Genomic DNA, 25,152 nt, shown 5'->3' with positions numbered 1-25,152 from the left:
AATGGCTGAGGCATGAATTTTGATGGAGGAAAATGAAAGTCCACTGTTCAACAGCTCAGCTAGATACTGTAATATCCGAGGCAAATTCAGTTTTCTAGGATCCTGGCCTTTTTTCTCATTCCAAGCGCAAAACCGTTTCCATTTTGCGGAGTAAGCCTTTCTAGTAGATGGCCTTCTGGCCTCCAAAATGACATCCTGCACCTCTTTGGAGAGCAGGGTCTGTTGTGGTGTTAAGGAATTTTCCATGCAGTCAGATTGAGTGTTTTCAACTGACTGTGAAGAGTTTTGTAGCTGTGCTGAGTCAGTAGAAGAGGCATTAGAGGTAGGGTCCAGGGAGGAGTATGTGTTAAGCTCCTCAGGAGTGGGTACCAGTGTTGTCTTGGCCAGTCTGGAGCAATCAGTATCATCTTCGGTCTGTCTGTTCTTGCTTTCAAGAGCACCTTGGGTAGAAGAGGCAAAGGAGGGAAGGCGTAAACTGTCCGTGCTGCCCAACTGAAAGAAAGGGCGTCCACTCTCCAGGCCTTTGGATGGAAGGTCCTTGAGCAGAACTTTGTCAATTGATGATTCCTGTGGGAGGCAAAGAGATCTATGTCTGGCCTTCCCCACGCTTGGATTATCTTTGTAAACACTTGAGGATGCAACTTCCATTCGTGTGGGTCTGTCATATTTCTGCTTAGATTGTCTGCCAGCGTGTTTTCCAATCCTGGCAGGTACTGTGCTTGAAGTTCGATTTGCCATTCCAGAGCCAAGTTCCAAAGTGACATGGCTAGCCTGCACAGGGGGTATGAATGTGTTCCTCCTTGTTTGTTTATGTACCACATTACTGTGGTGTTGTCTGTTCTTATCAATAATTGCCCTGGATGCAGGAGGTCCTTGAAAGCTGTAATTGCATTTATCACTGCTAGCATTTCCTTTTGATTGATGTGAAGGTGCTTTTCCTTTTGGGACCATTTGCCCTGAATCTCTGGGTCTCTTGTCCGGAGGGGGTTGGGAACCCCTGATAAGAGTAATTAAATCCTCAGCCATTTTTAGCATCTGCTTTTTAGGCATGGGGCCTGGAAATGGGCCCTGTGCAACAGGCCTCTTGGGATGCATGGCTGATTTGGACTTAGTAAAGGCCTTAATGGAAAAGGAAGATGAGGGTCTAAAGACACCACGGGTGGAAGTGGACCTGTCCACATTAGGAGGCTCAACACTCACAGTGGCTTCGGTAGCTGTAGTCTGGGTATGGGCCGAGGCACCTGCGGTCTCGGTTACAGAAGACATCGCCAGAGAAGTGTCGTCGATAGTCAGGGGCTGCGTAGGCGCCTCGCTGAGAACCGGACCACGTGTAGGTGGTTTTGGCGTGGTGTCGGTGGAGACCGCGGACCTCGCGTGTCGGTCTTTGTCCTTGCGTTTTTGGACAAAACGGTAGTCGGAGTCTCCGACGACATTTTATAATCAAAAGTTTTACCAAAAAAGTGCTGGACGAACTCCGCCCGACGCTTAATAGTGCGTTTATTGAAAGTAGCGCAAAAGCGACAGCCCGAGACGTCGTGGTCTGGGCCTAAACAAGGTATGCAGAGGGAATGGAAATCCTTATGCGGTATTTGCTTCCCACAAGAAATACAATTGTTAACTTTGTCTGACATCGGTCTGAGGCAAGAAAAGTTTCCCCAACAGGGTACTTCGCTTTAAAGAAGACTTCGGTTTCCAAATTTTTGTAATTTCAGGAGCTGGCCGACCGGCACTTGCGAACTGCTTCTGCTTCGGGCACCACGCGGCAAAAAAGACTGAAGAAAATGGCGTCGGCTGTGTCTTATATACCCCTGTCACACTGACGTCAGGAAAAAAAGCGACAACAACCGACGCCGGACCTAGACTTTGGAATTCGGCCGACCGAGGACCCGCCTGACGGCAGAGAACCCATCTGTAATTACTGCAGCTGTATGCACGATGAACATCTGCCTACAGGAACACTCTACTAAAGGCAGCACTGCTCTGAAACACAAGCAGCTACAATATTCTGTAAAAGATTGAACTGGTAACTAGGAAGCAACAGTGCAGATGTCACTTTAGGATTTACTATGTAAAGCAATAGACCAGAGGATCCCTCCTGTATTTTTTTTTTGTTTGTTTACTGGAGTAGTGCATTGGCCATTTGCCAAGCACAGCCCCAGTGAAAAAGTATTTAAAAGAAAAAGCTGCAATGAAAATTCAGTACATCTATATATTACAGAGAAGGAAAAGGATATAAAGTATACAGGCCAAAGGCAAGATTAATTTTAAGTTAATAGTGAAAATGCACCAGGAGGAAATGAAGTTGTAAGGTTGATGGCTGGGTGGAAATTAGGTAATATGGAGTACTTGGCCAGAGACTGAAGGTGGACTTTAAGGTGTCCCTGAATGTCATGTCAAATTTTTCCATGATATTTAAGGTTAAAAATAATGGCAATGATCACCTATAGAGAGAAGGTTTTCCTAGGGACCTTTTTTTCAACCACTAGCAGATAATAGTAAAACATGATGGTCTTTAGTAAATGATTTAATCCCAGCAAAGTACTAACTACTTGACAGTGAACATTTCAGACCTAAGCCTACAACTGTGAGTGCTACTAAACAGACCACAACAAGACTAGTAGCCATGTTCACCTAGGGTAAAACATGTGAACTGTTCTAATAGAAAACCTGACCTCATGAAAATATATATTCATCTAAATGTAGTGGGGTATGTTACGTAAGAGACACGGCTGATAGCTCACTTACAAAGATGTATTCAAATTGAACACTGGCGTTTTACTTGCATTACTAAATTTGTCTGCTAAAGAGCCAGGTTCTACCTCGTCAAGAATTAATTGTATATCATATTTTTCTCATCCACAAATCTCTCCCATTTTTTTTTCAAAATGATCCTCTTTCAAGGCTATAATCACAGACATACTGCTTGCCCCCAAGACTATCCAACTGCATTTATCTGGTAAATCTTTCATGCTTTACAGAGCATGACACCATTACACATGTGCATGACAAATGCAATTTGTCTTGACTATATAGTACAATTATGTCTAATGTCTTAATTCTGTATGACAAATGCAATTTGTCTCATCTATGATGCCTTGTCTGTATGCAAGTACAACAAAGAAAAAAAAAGAAATGATATACTCACCATAACGTTCCATGTTTATAGTCCATCTCGCCCTTCATTCTTACACATAGGTTCTGAGCCGATCCGTGGCTCCGACACGGCCTTTTACAAAGCTCAAAGTCTTCTAGTTGGCTCGTGGCTAGGCAGGTATCCCATGGTGCACCACTACAATCCCCAGATCTTGTTTGCTGCTAAACTATAGAAAGACAAATCTAAAGCTATCCAGAAAGAGCAACAATAATGAAAGGTCTCCACCTGTTATGGAAAAATTATCCCGTCTCCAGATCCTTCCAGGACGGGGTAGGAGGGTGGGTTCATAAGAATGAAGGGCGAGATGGACTACAAACATGGAACGTTATGGTGAGTACATAACTTCTTTATGTTCTGTAGTCTTATCTCACCTTCATTTTTACACATGGGACAGTGTCCCTAGCACCTTATTCTTGGGAGGCTCACGGAAAGATGCTCCTGAGTACTGTGGAACCAAAGGAGGCTCTACCCCTAGAGGTCAGGTCCAATTTGTAATGAGTAATAAAAGTGTGAGGGGTAGCCCAGGTCGCAGCTGCACAAATATGATCAATTGGAACCCTGGCTTGGAAGGCTGCTGAAGTAGACTGGGATTGTGTATAATGAGTCTTAATCTTGAACGGCAAAGTCTTTCCACTGGAGGAATAAATGAAAGAGATACAACTCTAAATCCAATTCGAAAGGGTCACTTTGGCGACCTAATCTGGAGTCAGAGAAGGATACAAACAATTGGTCTGACTTCCTGAATTCTTTAGTCCTGTGTAGATAGAACCGTAATTGTCTGAACATCCAACTGCTGAAATCTGTATTCTGCTGCATTGGAATGATTAGGGAAGAACACCGGCAGCTCTATAGTTTGGTTCAAGTTATTATGAGAGCACACTTTAGGGATAAAAGATGGATTTGTGCGAAGAGATACTCTATCTTTGTGGAAAATCAGATAAGGGGGCTTGATAGACCGTGCTTGTAATTCTGATACTCATCTAGCAGATGTGATGGCTACTAGAAACAAGGTCTTCCAAGAGAGAAACTTCAATGGGCACGAATGAGCAGGTTCAAAGGGTGGAGACATAATTTTGGACAGGATGAAGTTTAGATCCTTTCAGGAACCGGTAGCTTCCTGGGGAGGTCTCAGCAAAGTAGTACCTTTGAGGAAGGTTTTACACAATCTGTGTGACATCAGGTTAGACTAACGTTGACCCAAATGAAAATCTGATATTGCTGCCAGCTGAACCCTAATTGTGGCAGCAGCCGATCCCTAGGGAAAAAGTTCAGACAAAAATTCTAAAACACTGGAAAGGATGCAGTGTAAGGGTCAACATTTCTTTCTTCAGCCCAGATATAAAATCTTCTCCATTTGCTAGTGTATAACATTCTAGAGGAGGGTTTATGAGAAGATGTGAGAATGTGGGTCACAGCGGGTGAAAAATCATAAAGCCTAACTAGGGGATGGAACTGGATTAGCCATGCTGTCAAGTTGAGGGTGTGGAGGCTGGGGTGAAGAGAGCCTGACATGTACGACAAGAGATCTGGCACTGGGTCCAGTGTCCATGGATCGTCTAGAAGATGAGGCCTGAGAAAGGGGAACCAAATCTGATGAGGCCAGTAAGGAGTGATGAGAATCAATTTGCTTCCCAGCAGTTTCGCTTTCTGAATCACCTTGGATATGAGAGGAAAGGGGGGAAAGCATAAAGGAGACCCAGGGGCCAATCGTGAACAAGTGCGCCTCTCGGTGACTCCCCCGGAGGGGGGATAAGGGAAAAGTAGCTGCTGCATTTGGAGTTGATCGGACTGGTGAAAAGATCACAGCAAGGCTGTCCCCATTTGCGGAAGATCTGTTCTGCTATTTCCTACTTCAGAGACCACTCGTGAGGCATCAAGATTGCCCGGCTGAGTTTGTCGGCTATCACGTTGGTTGTCCCTGGGGTGTGCATTGCCACTAGAAAGTGCTGGGCAGATCTCGCCCATTTCCAAACCCGAATAGCCTCCCGACAAAGGGGGCAAGATCTGGTTCCGCCTTGTTTGTTGAAATACCATACCACTAACATGTTGCCTGATTGGATTGCTATCGTCCCAAGAGGAAGAAGGTCGTGAAGTGCTTGCAACACCAAAAGCACCACCCTCATCTCTAGGACATTGATATGCAGGAGAGCCTCATGATCTTGCCATGTGCCTTGGACAGTCCTGCCTAGATAATGCCCCCCTACCCTATCTGTGAGGCATCCGTGGTCACAATAGCAATGGGTTGGTGAGGAAGGAATGTATTGCCTGTCGTTAGTTGGTTGGGTTGAATCCACCAATGGAGGTCCTTTTTGCAAGACTCTGTTAATAGGATGTGGTGGGATAGAGACAGTTGTTGAAAGGACCACTGCGACGATAGAAGCCATTGAAGAATTTGCATATGCAATCTGGCAAGAGAGACTACCATTATGGTGGAGGACATGGTCCCTAAGAGTTTCAGCACTGCCTTTGCCTTGACTTTCTGAAGGGGAAGTAAATGAAGAGCTTGTATGAGATTCTGTGCTCTTTCTGTAGGAAGAAGAGCTAACATGGTGACTGTGTCTATTTCTGCACCTATAAAAGTCACAAATTGAGAGGGCGATAAGGCAGACTTTTCTCAATTTATAGTAATCCCCAACTGGGCACAAAGTTGGATGGTGGAATCTCTGGTTTGAAGGAGTAGATGCCTGGTGGGGGTGGTCAGGAGCCAGTATTCCAGGTACGGAAACACTTGGAATCCTAGACTTCTCAGGTGAGCTGTCACTACTGCCATACCTTTGGTGAACACCCTGGGGACTGTGGTGAGACCAAAGGGCAGAGCACGAAACTGGTAGTGACTGGCTCCCAGCCGGAAGCGTAAGTGGCTCCTTGACACTCTGTCCATTTTTATATGGTAGTACGCATCTTGGAGGTCTACTGAGCACATCCAAGTGTCTATCACCAGCTGGAACTTGTCCTGCTTTACAGATTTGTTTAGTTTGCTGAGGTCCAAGATGGGCCTACAGTCCCCTGTACGTTTTGGCACTAAAAAGAATCATTCTGAATCCTACCTGGTCTACGGGGACGGTTTGGATGACTCTGTTTGCAAGCAACTTGCTCAATTCTACAGTTGCTTGATCCCTGTGATTGGGTGGAACATCCAAGATCCTCTTGGGAACGTGAGGTGGAATAGAAAAGGGTATGGAATAACCTCTGGTGATAATTCTTTGTACCCATTTGTGTCTCGGGTGATGTTTAGCCAGGCTTCTGGATACAAAGAAATGTGACCCCCAACTGGCACCACAGAAGCACAGCTGGGCTCCACATCAGGAGCACTGATAGGGACAGCCTTGAAACGAATCACGGCCTCCTTGGTTTTGTATTCCACTCTTGCCTCTAGGGCGATGTCTACCATTCGCTCCTCTCTTCTGCCTCTGAAGGAGGAGTCACCCTCTGCATCCGGGAAAAACCTCTTGAGACTTCTTGGACCACATCTTACCACCTCTCTGACCTTTGGGGTATGGTCTAGAGGGGACGGTAAAACGTACTCCCATGGCAGACAGCGTTTTCCCTTCTTGCTCGCACCTGGTGAGTGTGTCTTTTACCTTAGGTCCAAACAAGGAAGAACCGTCAAAGGGGGCATTGGTAAAGATGGACTTGAACGGCTCCGCAAAATTCCACAAGTAAATCCAGGAGTGCCTCCTAAGAGAAACTCCTGAACCCACTGCCCTGCTCGCTCCATTGGCTGCATAAGAAATCAGCCTCATGGAGGAGTTAACAATGGAATTCATGGTGGACAACTGAGCTGACACCTTATCAGGGACTCCTTCAGTAGATGTACCTAGTAGAGTCTCTCCCAACTCCTTAAGGAGATCTTTCTGAAGCCTTGTAAAATCCTTAAGGAGATCTTTCTGAAGCCTTGTAAAATGTGTTAGGTAGTTCAGCGATCTCAGTGTGAATGCCGCTGATGAAAAGGTACGCTTCCCATATCTATCCATCGTTCAAGACTCCTTGTTCGGCGGATGGACAGATGAAGTCTCCGCTAGTTCCTTCTTCGTGGCCGCCGCCCCCACCATGGCATCTACAGGCACACCCTTGGATAAAATGGGATAACACTCTTTGGGAGCAGACAAAAAATTTATTGGGTCTCCTGGAACTGGCTCCATGGCATCAGTAGTCTCCCACACCTTCCGACTAACAAGGTCTAAAAAGTTCGTCGAAAGGTGGAGACACCCAAGAGGGTGAAGGTTGAGACCCAAAAGCCTTCAGGTACACCGACGCATCAGAAGGTAACAGTGGGCCAGATGCACCTCTGCTTAAGGATCTCTAAGATGTCTACAAAGGAGACATCATCAGAGGACAACTTGGGGGACCCTTCTGACTCCTCGAGGTCGGTGTCGGAGGTAAGAGTCTACATGCTTTCTCTTGCATGTCCTCTTCCGAGGGGGCTCCTCCGAAGGATATTCCGGGGAGGTCTTGGAAGAGTGGGGGCCACCAACCAGGGGCTCCTGAGGCTGCGGGTCTCTGCCGTCGAGAGAGGGAGTAGATGCTGAGACGGAGGTCGGTGTCCGAGGGGGAAGAGTGTTGGTACCCCTGGGTGGAGCTGATGAGCGGGACAGCACACTCCACATCATCTCGAAGGCAGACCTCTCCCACTCCGAAGACCTCCTTGGCTCCGAGGAGACAGAGGAAGTCATCAGCTCCAAGACAGATGTAGTATCTGAGCTCACCCTAGCCGATGCACTGAGAGGGAGACTCTGAACCGAAGAGGTCTGGGTCCAAGTGTCCTTGTCGGGCCCGACTGGGGAACTTCGGCTCCTAGACAAATTGGACGGCACAGAAGGTATCGGAGCAGAACTCTGCTCTGAGACAGCCTCGGGGGGAGGTGGAACCGAGGGATCCACAACTAGCGGTATCGAACAATCTGGCTCTAAAAGCCCAGCATGGCTCGGAGGAGGAACCACAACAGGGGGAATGGGCTCAGGTGGCTCCAGGACCAACTGGGTCAGAGGAAACAGCATTTTTGGCAAGGCAGACAACTTCAGGAGTCTCCGCACTACTCTCTCCACATCTTCTTCTGATAGGCTCCTGGAAGATATGGAAGACAGTGTGGGAGATATGGAACTCTGTAAGATAGGGGACCTTAACATTGAGGAGACCGGCAAAGGATCTGTGGAATGGCTACGATGTTTGCTATTAGTAGTCGGCTCCGAAATGCATGGGGCTGAAACTGAAGTCCCAGTATCAACAACCTTGATCAGCTCAGAGATCAGTGGAGCCAAGGAGGTAGAAGTCTTGTCCTGTTTAGAAAGTTTAGGAGGCGGTTCCAAATCACCGGATGGTGCCGGGGAATGCCTCTTGGTAGGTTTAGTCTTGTCTTTTTTGGATGAATGGGATTTCGAGGAAGAAGACAAACTGGCCAAGTCTTCCTCGACAGAAGGCTTGAGGAGACCTTTCAAAATTAGCTTGTTCTTCCACTCCTGTAGAACTTTGGAGTTGAAGGAATGGCAAAACAAACAGGTTTCCTGCAGATGGATGGCTCCAAGACAGTTCACACAATTACTATGGCCATCCATAATTGACATTTTCTGAGAGCACTTTACACATTTCTTAAACCCCAAGAGTTTATGGTCTTTTGCCTCTTTAGACATGCTAACCGGAGAAGCAGAAAAAACACAACGAGGACTCGGTCCTCTAACTTAAACAGACCTAGACCTGGGAAGAGAAAAAAAGGCAGAGAACTAGGTCCTCTAACATAAATGGACCTAGGTAGAGAGAAAGACTAGAGGTCAGAAACTGCTAACTAGACAGCACACACACTAATACAGACTACGCAAATGACCAAACTGTCTCAGTGAAAACTACGGTCAAACACTAAACCGTAGAGCAAGAAGGGTCGAAAATATCAAAAGACCCTTTACGCCAACTGAATAACTAGATATCCAGATAAATACCTAAGAAGGAAAGCCTAAATACTAACTCTCTAATACTAATCAACACTGCGCACGAAAAACAAGGTAAAGTGAGTGCAAACTCGCACCTTAACTGGAAACACTAAATATCTAATAACTATTTAAATTCCAAACTGCAAATAACAAATAAGCGCAAATGCGCACGATAAATAGAAAAAGACTGGCACACAGGATACCAACGAGAACAAGGCCAACGTCCAACCAGTTCTCAACAATAAAGAATCTAAAGTCAAGAAAAACACTTCAAGTCTGAACACTACTCGAACTCTATTAAACACTATCAAAAGCTATATGAATTGTAACGTTAAGCTGTTTAAATACAGAAAAGTGTTAAACTTAGCCACGGCCAAGAAGAAGCACATCTGAACTCGTAGATACGGCAAATGAGATCTGGGGATTGTACTGGTGCACCATGGGACACCTACCTAGCCATGAGCCAACTAGAAGACTTTGAACTTTGTAATAGGCAGAGACAGAGCCAAGGATCGGCTCCGAACCCATGTGTAAGAATGAAGGCAAGATAGGAATACAGAACATCTGTTTGTTCAAACAGATTAGTACCTTTAAATGTCACTTGCCTGAACACCCTTATCTAGCATGCTCTATGTCCCCCTTGTTCAATCCTTAAAATATTTAAGTAACAGATGCTTGCACTGTCAACGGACTTCACATCAATGCTTCACTATTACCTTATATATGCTTTAAATAATAAATTATTTTATTTTATTTATGTGAAACTTGCACAAGTTCTATTATTGGTTTACTTATTTTTTTATAACCGTATATATTTTTGAAGAACTTCTCTCCTCAAATCTACTGAAAATGATCCAAAATACAGATGAACAACTCAGGTAACAAAAATAACATTTTTTTTGTGAAACAAGGAAATAAACCACCAGTTCCAACCTTTTGTTTGGAAGGAGTCTTCTGTATAAGTTTTGTAATTGATGCTCTAGAAGCTAGAATAGTTCTACATTTCTAAGCAAGCTAAGAGGGTTAGAACCATTACTTCCCATATTTCTTTTTTGAAAAAAGAAGTTAAATGGTTTTGATGAAAGAAAATAATAAATGTACCAGCCAAATATATTGCACTCATTACAGATGTTCAGATTACAAGGGAAATTCGTATGGAGGCCATCCTTTCTATAGCAGATGATCTTTATTCATTCCCTAAATGACCTAGGTTTATTAAATATCCTCAAATGTTCTTCTCTGATAGCCTTCTGGATCTGTAGCCTTTTTTTTCAAAGGTTGCAGATTTCTTATACAGTTCTTTCCATCTTGGTGATCAGCATATATTTTATAAAATGCCCACAGAGTATTTTTTCCATTGCTATAGTCTTCTGTTCCTTTTGACAAAGCAGGACGTGGGGGATCTAGCGCCCTTTGATAAAACAGACTGTGGAGGATCAATGTCATGGAAGGAATATGATGTATAAACTGACTTTTCCAGCAGTGATGAAGATGTACTTACCAGTAGGGCACACATGGTCACTACTTCATAACTGGCTATGGAGAGAATTAAGGGAGTAAGATAAGGCCTGGATTTTGACATGGAGGAGCACAGCACTTGAATAACAGTCAAGACTGGTCATGGTCTGATTCTCAACGATGTATTAACAGTGGAAAGTTGCAAGCAAAGGTCATTCAGACAGCTATTTTTTTTTTCATTTCACTTTACATATGGAAATGAATGGTAGGAAGAATGACTGATTTCACCCAAAACTTTGACTGTTAACTTCATGGGATTTCAGAAAACTCTGTTAACATTTTGTTATGGACCGCTAATAGACATTTGAATTTACAGGTTTGTTAGCAGAACTGTGGACACCGATGATATATAAAAAATTCTACCACATTTGTAAACATTTCAGTTTAACACAGACTGTTTGACTCTCTTTGAAGAGGGTTTTTTTTTTTTTAACTAGAATTTGCAATATTAGCGGGATATAAGTGTTAAGTATTTGAAAACCCTTACTACGGGAAGTTTACCAATTTCAGGTAACTTTGGTTTACTAATGGTGTAGTTAGGTTACCCTTTTCGGGTAAAAGGTTTTACTTTAAAAGGAGATTTGAGTTTAGTCAGAAGATTTATTAAATCTGTCCACTGTTTTTAGTGCTACTGTGAAGGAAATGAGTCAGACAATGTTTCTGGATCACTAACCCAGGATGATTTGGAGAAAGGTGCACTTTGATCTGTGCATGGTGACATTTTTTCAAATCATCTTTATTGTCATATTTTCTACAAAGTTTTTTTTTTTTAAATTCTGGTAGTGGACTATACATTGTCTTACCAGCAGCTCTTAGAAACATGTCATTACAAGAGAACATAATATTGATGGTACAGAGTGCCTACCCACCATCCAACCAAATAAAGCACATCCTTTTTACAACAGACAAGTGCATCTCCTCCAAAAAAGGCACAGACACTAGCATAATCTTCTGCATAACTGCTTGGCCACCTGATGACAGAGACTATGATAAAAATGTGCAAAGGATACACACTTGCCAGAAAAGTTCAGCCATATAAGTTAGTAGTTTGCTGTGATTGTGAATGTGACAGACAACCACACTTTTCTGAGACCAGGTTAGAATAGGACATGGAGGGTGTCATCAGGGTGGTCACAGTGATTTAAAAATTTAGAATGAGAAAAGTAGCCCATGAGGGCCACTTTAAACTTCACTCCATGCAACACGGTGATTTACACAGGGGCCACCTAGATACAAGGATAATTTTCTTTACAGAAATACTGGGACTGTGGCAGCATGGCAGTAAGGGGATTGAGACAGCCTCCAGGAAAAGCAATATGGGAATATTGCACACCTGACAGTGGTCATAATCCTAGGAATGTCAAATCAGATTTCTGAACCATATTTACAGGAAGGTTTGTATCAGAACACTCCATAAACTAGGATCCCCAGCACAGTTAGTGTATCCAAACACAGTTATTAGAATTAATTAGGTCAGGTGATTAACTGTTCTTATTTAAAGGGAATCAGTTTGTTAAGAGTTTGGATTATGATGAAGTTGTGTTATAGTCTTATGAAAGCACTCAATCCTGTTTCATTAAAGTTTTTTAAGAAGGACATTTCTGTGGCTTTTTTCCAGTGGATTTGTACTTTGTTTGGTTATTGGTTGCTGTCCTTTATACAGAATTAAAACCACACCAGACTTTTTATGTTGAAATAACAAAAATCCGGTTAGGTCAAAAGAATTCCATCTAGAAGCAGCCCCGGAGTTGCTATGAGACATCTTTTAAACAAGTGTCATGATTTTATTCTTAAGGACAACAAAGTAATGCTAAGACAATTTAGAATGCTATGAATCGATACAATCCTTTTGGTGACTGTTTATAAATAATTAACCAGCACATCCTAACGTTGGCAAAAAAAAGATATGATTAACATCCAGTAACACCTGAAATCGTTATCCAACACATATGCTACCGAAATCTCATTCTAAATTTATAACAGCAAAAACAGCACAGAAATGACTTTCATGCATAATGGAAATGTGCAATAATCAAATTCCCATAGGGTCAATTCAAGAACACAAATAGTTATCAAAAGTATACTGAAATTTCAGCAGCATTAGATAAACCTCAGCATGAAAATGTAAACTTAATAAGGAAGCTTCTAATAAGAAGACAAAGCATTATTAACAGAATTAGACAAGGAACTGTTCAATAATATATTTAAAGCGTATATGCATTTAATTATGTTTTCATACAACAGTACCTGTATGTTCATTTCAAACATGAAAATGCTGATGATAACTGACCTTTATCATCTGATGGTAGATGTGCAAAGAAGCAGCCATGACTCCAGCATCTCTGTCACACAGTGCTTTCTGAAACTTGTCGTGTATGTGTTGCACTTGATTTGGTGCAATAAGATAGAACTTGTACAAAGCAAGTACTGCTTTTCGTCTTATAATTTCCCTTAAGAAAAAAAATAACGATATACTAGCATTTGTCATTTCTTCATAAACATACACAGTAAACCCCAAACAAAATTGTGATTAAAACATATCTGCTACATGGTGTAGATTGTTTATTATACGACTGGCCATTAGCATTCCAAAATGAGCACGCTGATAGGTCAGCCCAACCAGTGGGCCCGTTGTTAACTGAGCATATACCAATGGAAAAAAGTCCAGTCGCCCGGACTTTCTATTAATAAAAAAATAAATAAACTTTCAAAAATCAGAGACCTCAAAAGATTGAGTAAGATGGGACAGAGAAAAATACAAGGATAACCGAGTATGTTATGCAAAACTAGAGAAACGTACCAGATTCTCCTTATATTTTCTCCATCCCATCTCTCCCATACATTAAAAGTCTCCCGATTTCATTTTTTTTATTTAAAAATTAAAAAAAAAAAAAGCAATGGAGATCTTCCTTTCTCTGTTGCTTCCTTTTTACAGCACCGATGTACTGCGTAAGCGGGGGAACGAAAGTCCCATATGTATGAGCACTACATCAAGAAAGCCCCAGGATAGGGGGTAAAAAGCAGCAGCAGCACGGCGCCATTATACAAGGACATTATTTAATAAAAGTAAGTAACTTTTTCCTTAAAAAAATGTCATTGTATAATAGCAATAAACCAAGTCTGGGTGTGGGTAATGCTGATTTACCCACATCCAGCCATGGATTACTGCTATAATATATACTCTTACTGCACCATCCACAATTATAACTATAACACCGACATATCATTAAAGCTACTACCTGGAAAAAAAATAAAGTAAACATTTTCATTTCACACATGAAAACTATGGGAACATTTACCACAAGACAAAACCAAAATCTACACTTAATTATTAAAAAAAATAAATTAATAAAAAAAACAAGTATAACAAATTCATCTCAGTAAAGAAAAAAAAATTGACCACACACACACACACACACACACACACACTACTTCCCACAAAACTAACCACCTCTACAAATAAATTAATTATTATTAAAATAAACAGAGCACATATTATAAGAATGGACAAGTTAAAATAAAAGAACAAAAAGTAAAACACTGACCACAACTAGCCAATCTAAAAATATCTTTACCAGAAAAATAAACCTGATTCTAACTAATAAGAAATAACTAAAAAGCATAATTATACAATAAAGGGTCACTGCTATTCAAAAACATGTATGTTGATGACAGCCTAATCCGAGTAACCACTACAAATCAAGCATACATCAACAGAAAGGAGTACAGTCCCAGAAGTATCTTTGATAGCTTAACTTTCTACAAGCATATACTGGAAAACACAATCCCTAACCTATTTTATGAAGGAGTGCAAAATATATAAAAATCAGTGAGATTCTACAAAACTCTGCATAGCTGAGAGGAATGGTTAGTGGCATTAGAAATTATCATATTATCAGTAATCATGACTCTCAATTGTCTACAGTTTAGCAAAATGTCCCTGATTTTTCTCATATTTTTGCCCTATACTTAGTAATTTTTTTTAAATTTTCTGGTAAATCACTGAGAATTTTTGTCAGTCAATAATGCCAGACATTAGATATTCATAATTTTTTTTTTTAAAGACAGAGACAGACAGAGCAAGACAGAATGGGGGAGGGGGGCTACAGATATGCTCTCCTCTCCATCATTTCCGTACTCTGCAAGATGTGCTGTGAAAGTGTAGGGACATAAGTGCCATGTACACGAGCAGTACAACTGAATGAAAGGAAGGATGCAGAAGAACACTGAAGTGCTGTCATACAATGACATGATGCAAGAAAGGTAATCAATTTATTTCTTAACTAACGCCATTGTCTAATAGCAATAACTCACTCCTGGATGTGGTCATCACTCGGACTTCGCCATCATGATCAAATTACACCCACACCTCTCAAATGTCTAGATTTTTGCCTCATATTTTTTGCCCCGTTTCTCATAAAATTGTGGTTTTCTGGCACATCATTGAGGGCTGAAGTCAGAAAATAAAGGTAGGCATTTGAGTTTCAGACTTCATATCCTTCAGAAAAGTCATGCTAATGCAAGACTTGTTAGTCGATTGCTCTTACAAACTTAGAAAGGTGATGTTTAAGTGTCCCTATTTTGCGCCTTTGTCCCCCCCCATTATTTGTGGCTTTGTCCAGGTTTCCTGCTGTAAGAGGTTGACAGGTATGATTACACCAATTGTGGGCAAATTCTGTGATACTACACCAAGCTATGGGTTACTGCTATAAACTACCAAGTCACAGCAGAGCTCTGAATAGCATAATGAAATCCATACATCAACAAATTATATCCATCCATCTATCCACAATCCCTTTTTCCCATTTTTGCATGTAGGGTCAGTGACAGCCATCTACAGCCAAGGTTTACATACACCACCAAGCTGCCACAGTAGTTCTTCCACATACACACACACACACACACACACACACACACACACACACACACACACATGACCAATTTAGAGTGTCCAGTCCACCTACTGTATGTTTTTGGAATATGAGAGGAAACTGAAGTACTCAGAGGAAACCTATATGAACACAGGAAGGACATGCAGACTGCACAGAAGGCACTTCAGCCAAGAATCGAACTAGAGAATCTCTAGCTGTGGGCAATACCACCATCCACTGTGACATTTCTTTCAGTTCTACCAGAACTACTCTAGTTTCTTATCAATCTTGCTAAGCCCAGGTAGATGACATCTGCTGGTACTCTCCGGTGAAATTCACTTGTCAATTATCATCTTTTTCCCCATTTTCTACATTGAAACTTAGAAAGGTGATGAGAGGTTGACAGGTATGATTACACCAATTGTGGGCAAATTAGTCACAGCAGAGCTCTGAATAGCATAATGAAATCCATACATCAACAAATTATATCCATCCATCTATTCACTTGTCAATTATCATCTTTTTCCCCATTTTCTACATTGGGTTGGGGTGTTTGTCAAATCACTAAATGTACCACAGACTTTAATGTAGGAAACCATTAATAAGACATTCCATTCAGAATCACCTTATTAAACAACCTAAAGCCATATTCGGGGAATTTAGACAATTAACATAGCACACTCATGTCACTGTGAAATACTAATTTAACAAAGAGAAAAACAGAAAAAAATGTCCAAATGGAATATATAAGGGGTTGAGTGATACAAGAAATATGGGGCAGAATTAGGGAACTCAATTTTGCTACTTGTCATGAAACATGTTACCTAGACCCACGGTGCAAGATATTTCATGCACCACACCCAGACCCTCCAACATATATAAATAAGTCTGCCATATATAATACAAGTATGCAAATAAATATCTACCAAAGCTTCCTAAATATGCACTCAAAAGTCAGCTTAAAGCAAGTGCAAGCAAAGCATTTTATTAAGTATTCTAAACAATAAAACTAAAATAAATAAATAAGGTCTTGCTTTATATCTTGCTTTAACTTGGAAACTGCATCATTATGCAACAGTTCTACATGCAAAGACATATTATCGTTTTAACAGAGAGTAGCCCAATAACGTGATAAACAGCAAAGAGAGGACATGTGTCTTACCAATAAGTGTGCAAAATTCATGTTTCTGAAAACTATGTTGTTCGGCATTGGGAAAGTTGTGTTTGCTTCTGACATGAAGAGACAGGCTGGAGCAGAATAAGTAAAGAGTGCAAGGGCAAAGCTTTCTACAAGGGGTTTGCTCTTCCCCACAGAGCAATTTCCAGACAGGTTCATAAAAATGCTGCTTTGTGCTGTGCGTTTCAAGAAATGACATTTGAGTACAATCTGCCACCAACTAATATTACTTTCAGCTGGGGTTTAATTACATAAAACAATGCAAGTTTTGAGAGAGAAAAAAACCGCTCGAGTCCCAGCACCAATAAGAATGTCCAATGACAGTATCTGTCACAGGGTGTTAGATTCAACCTAATCTGTGTCTGCAAAACAGATGCGCTGTTACTATATTAACTGATCTGCTAGTGATCTCCCCCCTTCGTGGGTCTTTGGTTCAGTTTGATCACCATTTCTCCACCAATCAAAATTCAACATCTTTCTCAGCAAAATCCATAAGTTGTGAACACAAGTATGCTCACCCAATGCAATCAGTATAAATGCTCCTATTCCGGCAGCCACTAGCTTACTCCTAGACATCAGCAATAGCTCACCTGAACATCAAGCAGCAGTGTAAATTTGATATTACATTATTATAAAATGATATAATACTCATCTTACAGAGAATTGCAAAAGAACTGCTGGCAGGAAAACCACTCATATACAGAGGATGTACAGAGGGTATTGAAAATGGGTCAATAAAGAACTTCTAGCAGATCAACTGACAGTTTCCAAGTGACCTCCTTGGTAGGACTTTAGTTATTCTGCATCCCAAGCAACATCACTACGGTGGAGGAAGATGGAGGATCACCTGAAGTCAGAGCTCAGACAGCAAAGTCCTGAAGAAAACACTTTTCAAACTTAGTCCAACTCCCCAAGCTGCAGTCCAGGCTAAAATGCCCAGTGAAGTTGTGTACTGAGGATCAAATAACCATTTTATTTATTTATTTATTTATTTTACATTTGTTAACCGGGAAATTCCGACTGGACCAGGTCCATTTTCAGCGGAGGCCCGGGAGAAAAGCTCCAACATCAAGTTATACAAATACAGTACATCCAGCATAATACACAAAACAGGTTACATCATGTATGCTGAGCATAGTAATATAACAAGAATTAATAAAAACACTCCAGGTAAAAGATATAGAACATGGGTAAAAAGACAATGTCAGTCATACTTTATTAAGAAAAGAAAATATATCAAGTAAGATTCTACAGTTAAAAGTACCCTTTCAGATGACCAAGCCTACAGGGGATCAGAGCTCCAGCATGTGATCAGAGAGGAATTTGGGGAGTTAATAGTAGTATGGGTAGGGTTATGTGATACAAGGGCATAACCACGTACTAAGAAGGTGCGATTTGAGGGAGTTTTTGAATATGGATGTGGAGGGGGCAGTGGACACAGATTGGGGAAGAGAGTTCCAATTTCTGGCAATGGTGTGGGAGTAGAGCGCTTTCCCTGCATTATTGTTAGCCTTGGTGATGGAGAGGAGAGATTTTTCACTGGATCTTAGCAAGCAATCTTAACCAGAGCACAAATGTCTCCGATTGAAACATTCTTGCAGCAAGCACAGGATACTACCACTCCTCTGGTGAAACAGGCCAGCACCACAGCATTTATCAGTAGATGTGAGGGCTACACAGGATACTACCACTCCTCTGGTGAAACAGGCCAGCACCACAGCATTTATCAGTAGATGTGAGGGCTACACAGGATACTACCACTGCTCTGGTGAAACAGGCCAGCACCACAGCATTTATCAGTAGATGTGAGGGCTAACTTATGGCAACACAAAATGCAGTTGGCAAACAACTTTGAAAACATGTTTGGCACCTACAGTATCAACTCTTCCACCCACGAAGTAAAGGTGATGAACAGATGGCCCATCCTCCTAAACTTGGGCATGATCATTCTGTAGTGACTGAGTAACAGGTAAATGTCTGGCATATGAAGACACTGCTCTGCTCTAGTTCATGCTGCTTCAAAGACTATTAAGAGATGTAGAAAATATAAGAAATGACTTGCCTGTGCACTGTACTAAGCCTATAACTTGGTAGCATTTGAATTTATTTCTTGGAGCTTCAGACCATTACATGTAGGGAGCAGTATCTGGCCTTTCACAAAGACAGGGAGTCCTGAAGGAGGATCCAAGAAATGCCTTGTCTATGTATTTTCACAGGTAAATGCTAAATGCTACCAGCTGCATCAATGGGGGTTTTACCTGGGGTAGAGTCAGATGACAAGAAATTATGTCATTCTGCAAGCTATCCCAGCAGTAATATCTGAAATATTAATTTAAGAACTCTCTGAGAAAGACAGAATATTCTGTATTTTTCTTTGACCTGACATCAGCTGGAAGACCCACTCACCACGTCTACCTTGATTGCTCTGTAAGTAAGCCTAGGGAACAGTATAATTCTCTTAGATACAGTCAAGAATATAGCAAAGCTTAGTTTAAGATGTTTTTCTTTCTTTATTTGAGACTGCCCTGCAATGTTGTTTTAAATATTTTCTGTGGTTTTGAACTCTGACATTACTGTGATTATATACCGAGTACTTTCTTGTTCTTTTACTATTTATTATTAAATATATTTAAAACTTTTCATTGTGGCTGAGCTGTCTAGAAATATTTAAGTTCTGAGAGTACTTGCATATTTATCTGCTGACACAGTGTGGGCCACTCCTAATAGCCTTGCTCTTGGTCAAAATATCATTTGTACTGATTGTAACATTACACATTAAGATTGGATACCCTTTGTTGAGGGCCTTAAAGTAGCTGATAAAGAGTTGGCTGGTGGCAGTCATATGTACCCTGTAGTCTGGGCAGAAGGGGGCATAGCTAGTAAATCTGTGCCAGCCTTTCCCAGGTGTGTGTCTATGTAAAACAAATCTCCAAGAGTGTGCGTGTATGTCCGCTACTTGGGCAAGGACACGAAGCAATGGTTGGACAGAGAGGGTGCTGGGGGACTTGGTGTGGTCACTCAGCAGAGATCTCAACTCTATAGCTGTGCCAGTGGGGGGGTCTTACTGGGGATCTGGAGAAAGATGGAGAAACCAGTCCTGGACTGTCTGTGGTCTCTGTGTGCTCTTAAGGGAAACTGCACTTGATGCAGAGAGCTACATTTGGAAATACTGTGTGTACACATGTCATCCTCCTAATGTACTTCACCCACTGGTGCTAGTGGTGAGGATTTAGGCTCCTTGATTACTGGTCCAGTGGTGGGTCTTCACATCTATTGGTTGGCAGTGGTGGGATATCTACATAGTGGGATTCAGTGGTGTGGATATTGAATTGCTGTAGCCTGTAAACAGTGGTCACTAAGGAATGTGTTTGTACTCTCAAATCAGCCACACAGTGAACATTCAGAGTTTCATACCACAACAGTTTTTTTGTTAGCTTAGTTAGTCAGGGAGAGCAGGCAAGGATGTCAGCAGAGGAGTATGGCAAGCTGCCAAGGAGCTAGTTGACAGAGATGTGCTAAGACAAGGACTGGTGCATGACAACCTAACTAAAGCACAGATGATTGCAGCCTTAGTCACAGTTGCATGACATATCAGCAACCAGGACGACAACCAGACTGGCTTCGGGGATGTACAACTCTCAGAAAATGGACAGTTTAACCTTTCCAAAGAGGACTTAAAATCCATTTGGAGTTAAAGAAACTTGAACTGGAGGACAAATGTTTGGAAATAGAATCAACAGAGAGACTGAGATGCCTGGAGGCAGAAGAAAATGAGAAACTGAGACATCTGGAGGCTGAAGAAAATGAGAAACTGAGATGTCTGGAAGCTGAGGAGAATGAGAGGCAGAGGCAACATGAAAAGGAGATGTTGACTCTTCGCCAGGATCATGGAGGTAACGGGGAAGGGAATAACCAAACTCCAGAAGCAACAAAGGTCAGTCAATTTCTTCCACAATTTACAGAGGGTGATAATTATGAGTTTTATTCATATGTTTGAAAGGGTATGTAAACAGTATAATGTTGACCAAGGGCTCTGGGTATGGTTCCTGACCCCTTTACTCCATGGTAAAGCTGTAACTGCTATTTCTAAATTGCCCGATACCGATTGCTGAAATTATAATACAGTTAAAAATTGTTTGTTAGAGTGTTTTAAGTTAACACCTGAAGCCTACACAAAAAAGTTTTGTGAGCATAGATGCAAGGCAGATGAAGTGTGTGAATATATTGCTGAGTTAAGCACTTATTTTCATAGATGGGTGAGTGGGTGTCAGGTCATCACTTTTTGAAGAGCTGGCAGATCTTTTGGTGAGGGAACAAGCCCTTAGCACTTTGCCTGGTTAGCAGACAGGGAATGTAACACCGCAGGTGAGTTGGGGAAAAAGGAAGACCTATACCTAGCAAGCAGGGCATCATTGCACAGGAAAGGGATACCCAGTGCTGCTCATGGGTCTAAGGGAACCCACAGTGGGCAGCCTAGACCACCCCAACAGAGCCTGCCAGTAGCAGGGGAAGCCACTAGTTCAGATATACGGCCAGGACCAAGGCTTAAATGTTTTAAATGCAACCAGTGGGGCCATGTAGCATATAGATGTCCACAGAGGCAAGGTGAGGAACAAAAGGTGGGAGAGCCATTAAGTGGGAATGACAGAATGCCAGCAGTAAGTTGTCTGGAGACAACAAGGGTACCAAACTACCACAAAAGGTTATAACCTACCTTAGCAGATGGGGAAATAGGCCACTGCTAAGAGAGAGACAGCTTCTGACCTAACCATTGTGAAGCCTGCAATGGTTAAAGAGGAGCATTACTTACTTGGGCAGTCTACGCCAGTCAGAACTTTAGGAGGGATCCCATTCCAAACATCTCTGGCTAGGGTTCACCTTGACGGAGAGAGTGGAAAAGAAAGCCAGCAAGTAGGTGTGGCTGAGGATATCCCTGCAGATGTCCTGATAGGGAATGATTTTCATAATACAGTACCTTGTGTGCATGTAGTTACAAGCAGTCAGGCTTGGAGACAAGCAGGTGGGACTGGTAATCTAGGGGGACACAGACAGACCACAGACTTGAAGCCAGGACAGGTGTAGTGGTTACTATAGACAGGAAACTACCCTGTGGCAGTGAGACTGAAGGTGAGCCACAGCTGTTTGTGGGTACTAATGTTCCCTTGGACAGAGTGACTGCAAGGGCAGAGGTGAGTAGTAGTACCCAGGCTGACAGTGAGGCACCGCTGTTAGACAAAAACGGACTTCTGGTGGAAAGGGAGCTGGCAAGGGTTACAAAGTGAGAGTTGAGACAGGCTTAGTTCTCAGACCCTACATTACAAGACCTGAGGGAGGAAGCCAGGGAGGCACCTGATTCTCAAGGGAAGGGAGAATCAGTATACTGGGACAAAGGGTTACTGTACAGAGAGTGGACCCCTGAGGGAGGGCGAGAGGATGAGAGGAGAATACAGCAGTCGGCAGTGCCCAGAGCTTACCATCTGGCACTTCGAGCCATAGCCCATGAGACTCCCTTTGCAGGTCATATGGGCATAAAGTGACAAAGAGACGTATTATGCAGAACTTTTATTGGCCTGGGATTTCCAGAGATGTAACAGGGTACTGCAGGTCCTGTGAGCAGTGCCAAAAAGGTAGGCAAGGCAGGAGACAAGGTCAAGGCTACTTTGATGCCTTTGCCTGTGATTGAGAAGCAGTTTCAGAGGGTAGCTATGGATGTTATGGGGCCTCTAAGTACTCCAAGTTCCACAAGGAAAAATGTATATCCTAGTGGTAGTAGATTATGCCACCAGATACCCTGAAGTGGTGTCCCTATTCTCCACTGAGGCAGAAAAGGTGGCAAATCCTTTGTTAGAGATTTTCAGCAAGGTAGGTTTCCCAAAAGAAACACTGACTGACAGAGGTGCCAATTTCATGTCAGACCTGCTGGCTTGTCTGTGGAAGCACTGTGGGGTGAAGCACCTCAAGACCACCACCTACCAATCCCCAGACTAATAGTCTTGTTGCAAGGTTAAACTCTACACTCAAAACCATGCTACGGGCATTTGCAGACCAGTTTAAGAGGGAGTGGGACAAATATCTGCCCCATCTGTTTGCTTACAGAGAGATGCCCCAAGAATCCACAGATTTTTCACCCTTTGAGTTGCTGTATGGACATAGGGTGAGGGGACCTCTAGATTTGATTCAAGATAATTGGGAGGGTGAATGTGAATCCCACAAGGAGTCTTTGTGGCATATGTCCTAAATCTCAGGACAAGGCTCAGAGAACTCATGGGCTTGGCCCAGGAGGACCTGGCAGAATCCCAACAGCAGAAAAAGGTCTGGTATAACAGACATGTTTAAGTTAGAGAGTATGCTGTGGGGCAACAGGTTATGGTTCTTATTCCTGACAGGAAAACAAGCTGCAGGCAGCTCGGGAGGGACACTTCAAGATGGTAAGGAAGGTTAGTGATGTTAACTATATGGTGGAGCTGCTAGGCAGGAGGAGGGGGCACAAACTGCACCATGTTTACATGATGAAAGCTTACCATGATAGGGAGGCCCTGAAGCTAAGTATTGGCAGTAGGAGACAGGATTCTGAGGGGGATCTATGGCCACAGGGAGCCAACCAGCAAAGTCCCAAATTACTATGATGGAGCCTAGGATTGCAGGCATATGATAGGACAGTGCTGTACTGTACTGGAGTCAGCAATGCCAAGGCAGCTGGAATCTCAAGACAGGGAATGGGGTACTGGGGTCACCACTGCCATGATTCATATGCTTGTGTTATACTGTAAATGCATTAGAACTGTGTGTTATATGTATATCAAACTGTGGTACAGAACTGTGTGGAAAAGACTTTGTAAAGTACTGAGCTTAAAAATGTAACCACAGTGTACCCTTACTGGATTAGAACAGAAATATACCAGCGCTAATGTAACTGTTTTAGATGTGTATATTTTAACAATGGAAACGGGAACACAAGAGGCTAACTTAAAAAAATAGCTGAAATTAAATTACTTTATGGCCACGTAATAAAATGATGTTACCTTTCAGTTTCAGTGCAGTAATACATACAATGTCTAGAACTAAAGGTTCACTGTATTGTCTTATGATTTCCAGGATCTGCCTTAGATCTAAGAAAAGCATTGTCTATGTATTTTCACAGGTACGTGCTAAATGCTATCAGCTGCATCAATGGGGGTTTTACCTGGGGTAGAGTCAGATGACAAGAAATTATGTCATTCTGCAAGCTATCCCAGCAGTAATATTTGAGATATTAATTTAAGAACTTTGAGACAGACCAAGTATTCTGCATTTTTCTCTGACCTGATATCATCAGCTGGGAGACCCACTCACCACATCTGCCTTGCTTGCTCTGTAAATCAGTCTAGATAACAGTATAATTCTCTTAGATACAGTTGGGAATATAGCAAATCTTCACAAACACACCAACCCAACTATTGTATTCTCAACTAGCAGCAAAGTGCTTCTACCAACTACTTACCTGTTTCTCCCACACTCTAAATATCCCACTATCACTGTATTGCCATCCTGACCCTCTCCCTCTCCAGCAACTTTTTTGTCCCTTACCTTCAGACTACCTACCTGGATTCTCCATTCCACTTTCACTGACTGTCTTCCCAGTCTCTCTCTTGTCCTTGGTCTGCCCAGCTCCGTTCGCCCTGCGGGCTCGCTCCGCTCCCCTACCCTACCCCCAATTCCCACCCACCCCAGTACACCTAGACTTATACTTCTAAACCACACCCCTTTCTCTCTCAAAGCCAATCATATCCTCCACCTACTTTAATCACCTGACCAGAACCAACTACTTCTCACTAACTGGATCTATCCTAACTCCTCCCCTTAATAACTACACTTCTACCTCAAATCACTTAAGATGCAAACACCAGCTTCCCCTGCACATATTTAACTACTACTCATTATCACCCTTTTACCTCTCTTAACGACATCTTACCTACTAACCTTCTATGAACACTCTAATTACCTACAATTCTACTACCCTAACAAGAAAACAAGTATTATACCACCAACAACATGCCAAACACATATAAATATCACATCTCTTCCTACCTACATACTTCCAAAGTATCACAGATTAACCCATATTAAATATGTCCACCTAAAACCTAGAAAACAATTCAACCAACTTAATGTACTCCATTACCCTTGTCCAAATCCTCAACTACTTACCAGTGGTAACATCCATCCCAACCCTGGCCCTATACACTCTGCTAAAATTGAACTCCAAAGCCCCGATCACTCAAATCTTATCCCACCTAGGCTTCCTAATTCACTTTCTATAGCTCACCTTAATATACGTAGCTTAAATAACAAAGCTGCCTACCTCCATGCTCTCCTGGATGTCCACTCTTTTGACATACTATGTTTGTCAGAAACATGGTTAAAACCTTTAACTACTGATAATGAAATCTTACCACCTGGTTACAATATCCTAAGAGCAGACCGCAAAATTAAAAAGGGAGGGGGAGTTGCCATACTCTCTAAAAAGGGTTA

At 42.2% G+C, this 25,152-nt stretch overlaps 1 protein-coding gene across 3 annotated transcripts in view; it reads right to left on the bottom strand.

Moving 5' to 3' along the window:
* Positions 1–25,152, bottom strand: part of AP4E1 (adaptor related protein complex 4 subunit epsilon 1) — a 564,842-nt gene that overhangs the window by 455,624 nt on the left and 84,066 nt on the right. For all 3 annotated transcript variants that reach the window (XM_044077456.1, XM_044077457.1, XM_044077458.1), the window contains exon 6: positions 12,884–13,043. In XM_044077456.1, the coding sequence (XP_043933391.1) occupies positions 12,884–13,043 (160 nt within the window). The remainder of the gene's footprint in view (positions 1–12,883; positions 13,044–25,152) is intronic.

The sequence above is a fragment of the Protopterus annectens genome, chromosome 7.part0 (assembly GCF_019279795.1).
Source record: "Protopterus annectens isolate FY-2018-M chromosome 7.part0, PAN1.0, whole genome shotgun sequence".
In the NCBI taxonomy this organism is placed as follows: Eukaryota; Metazoa; Chordata; order Ceratodontiformes; family Protopteridae; genus Protopterus; species Protopterus annectens.
This window is presented reverse-complemented; position numbering and strand designations above follow the sequence as displayed.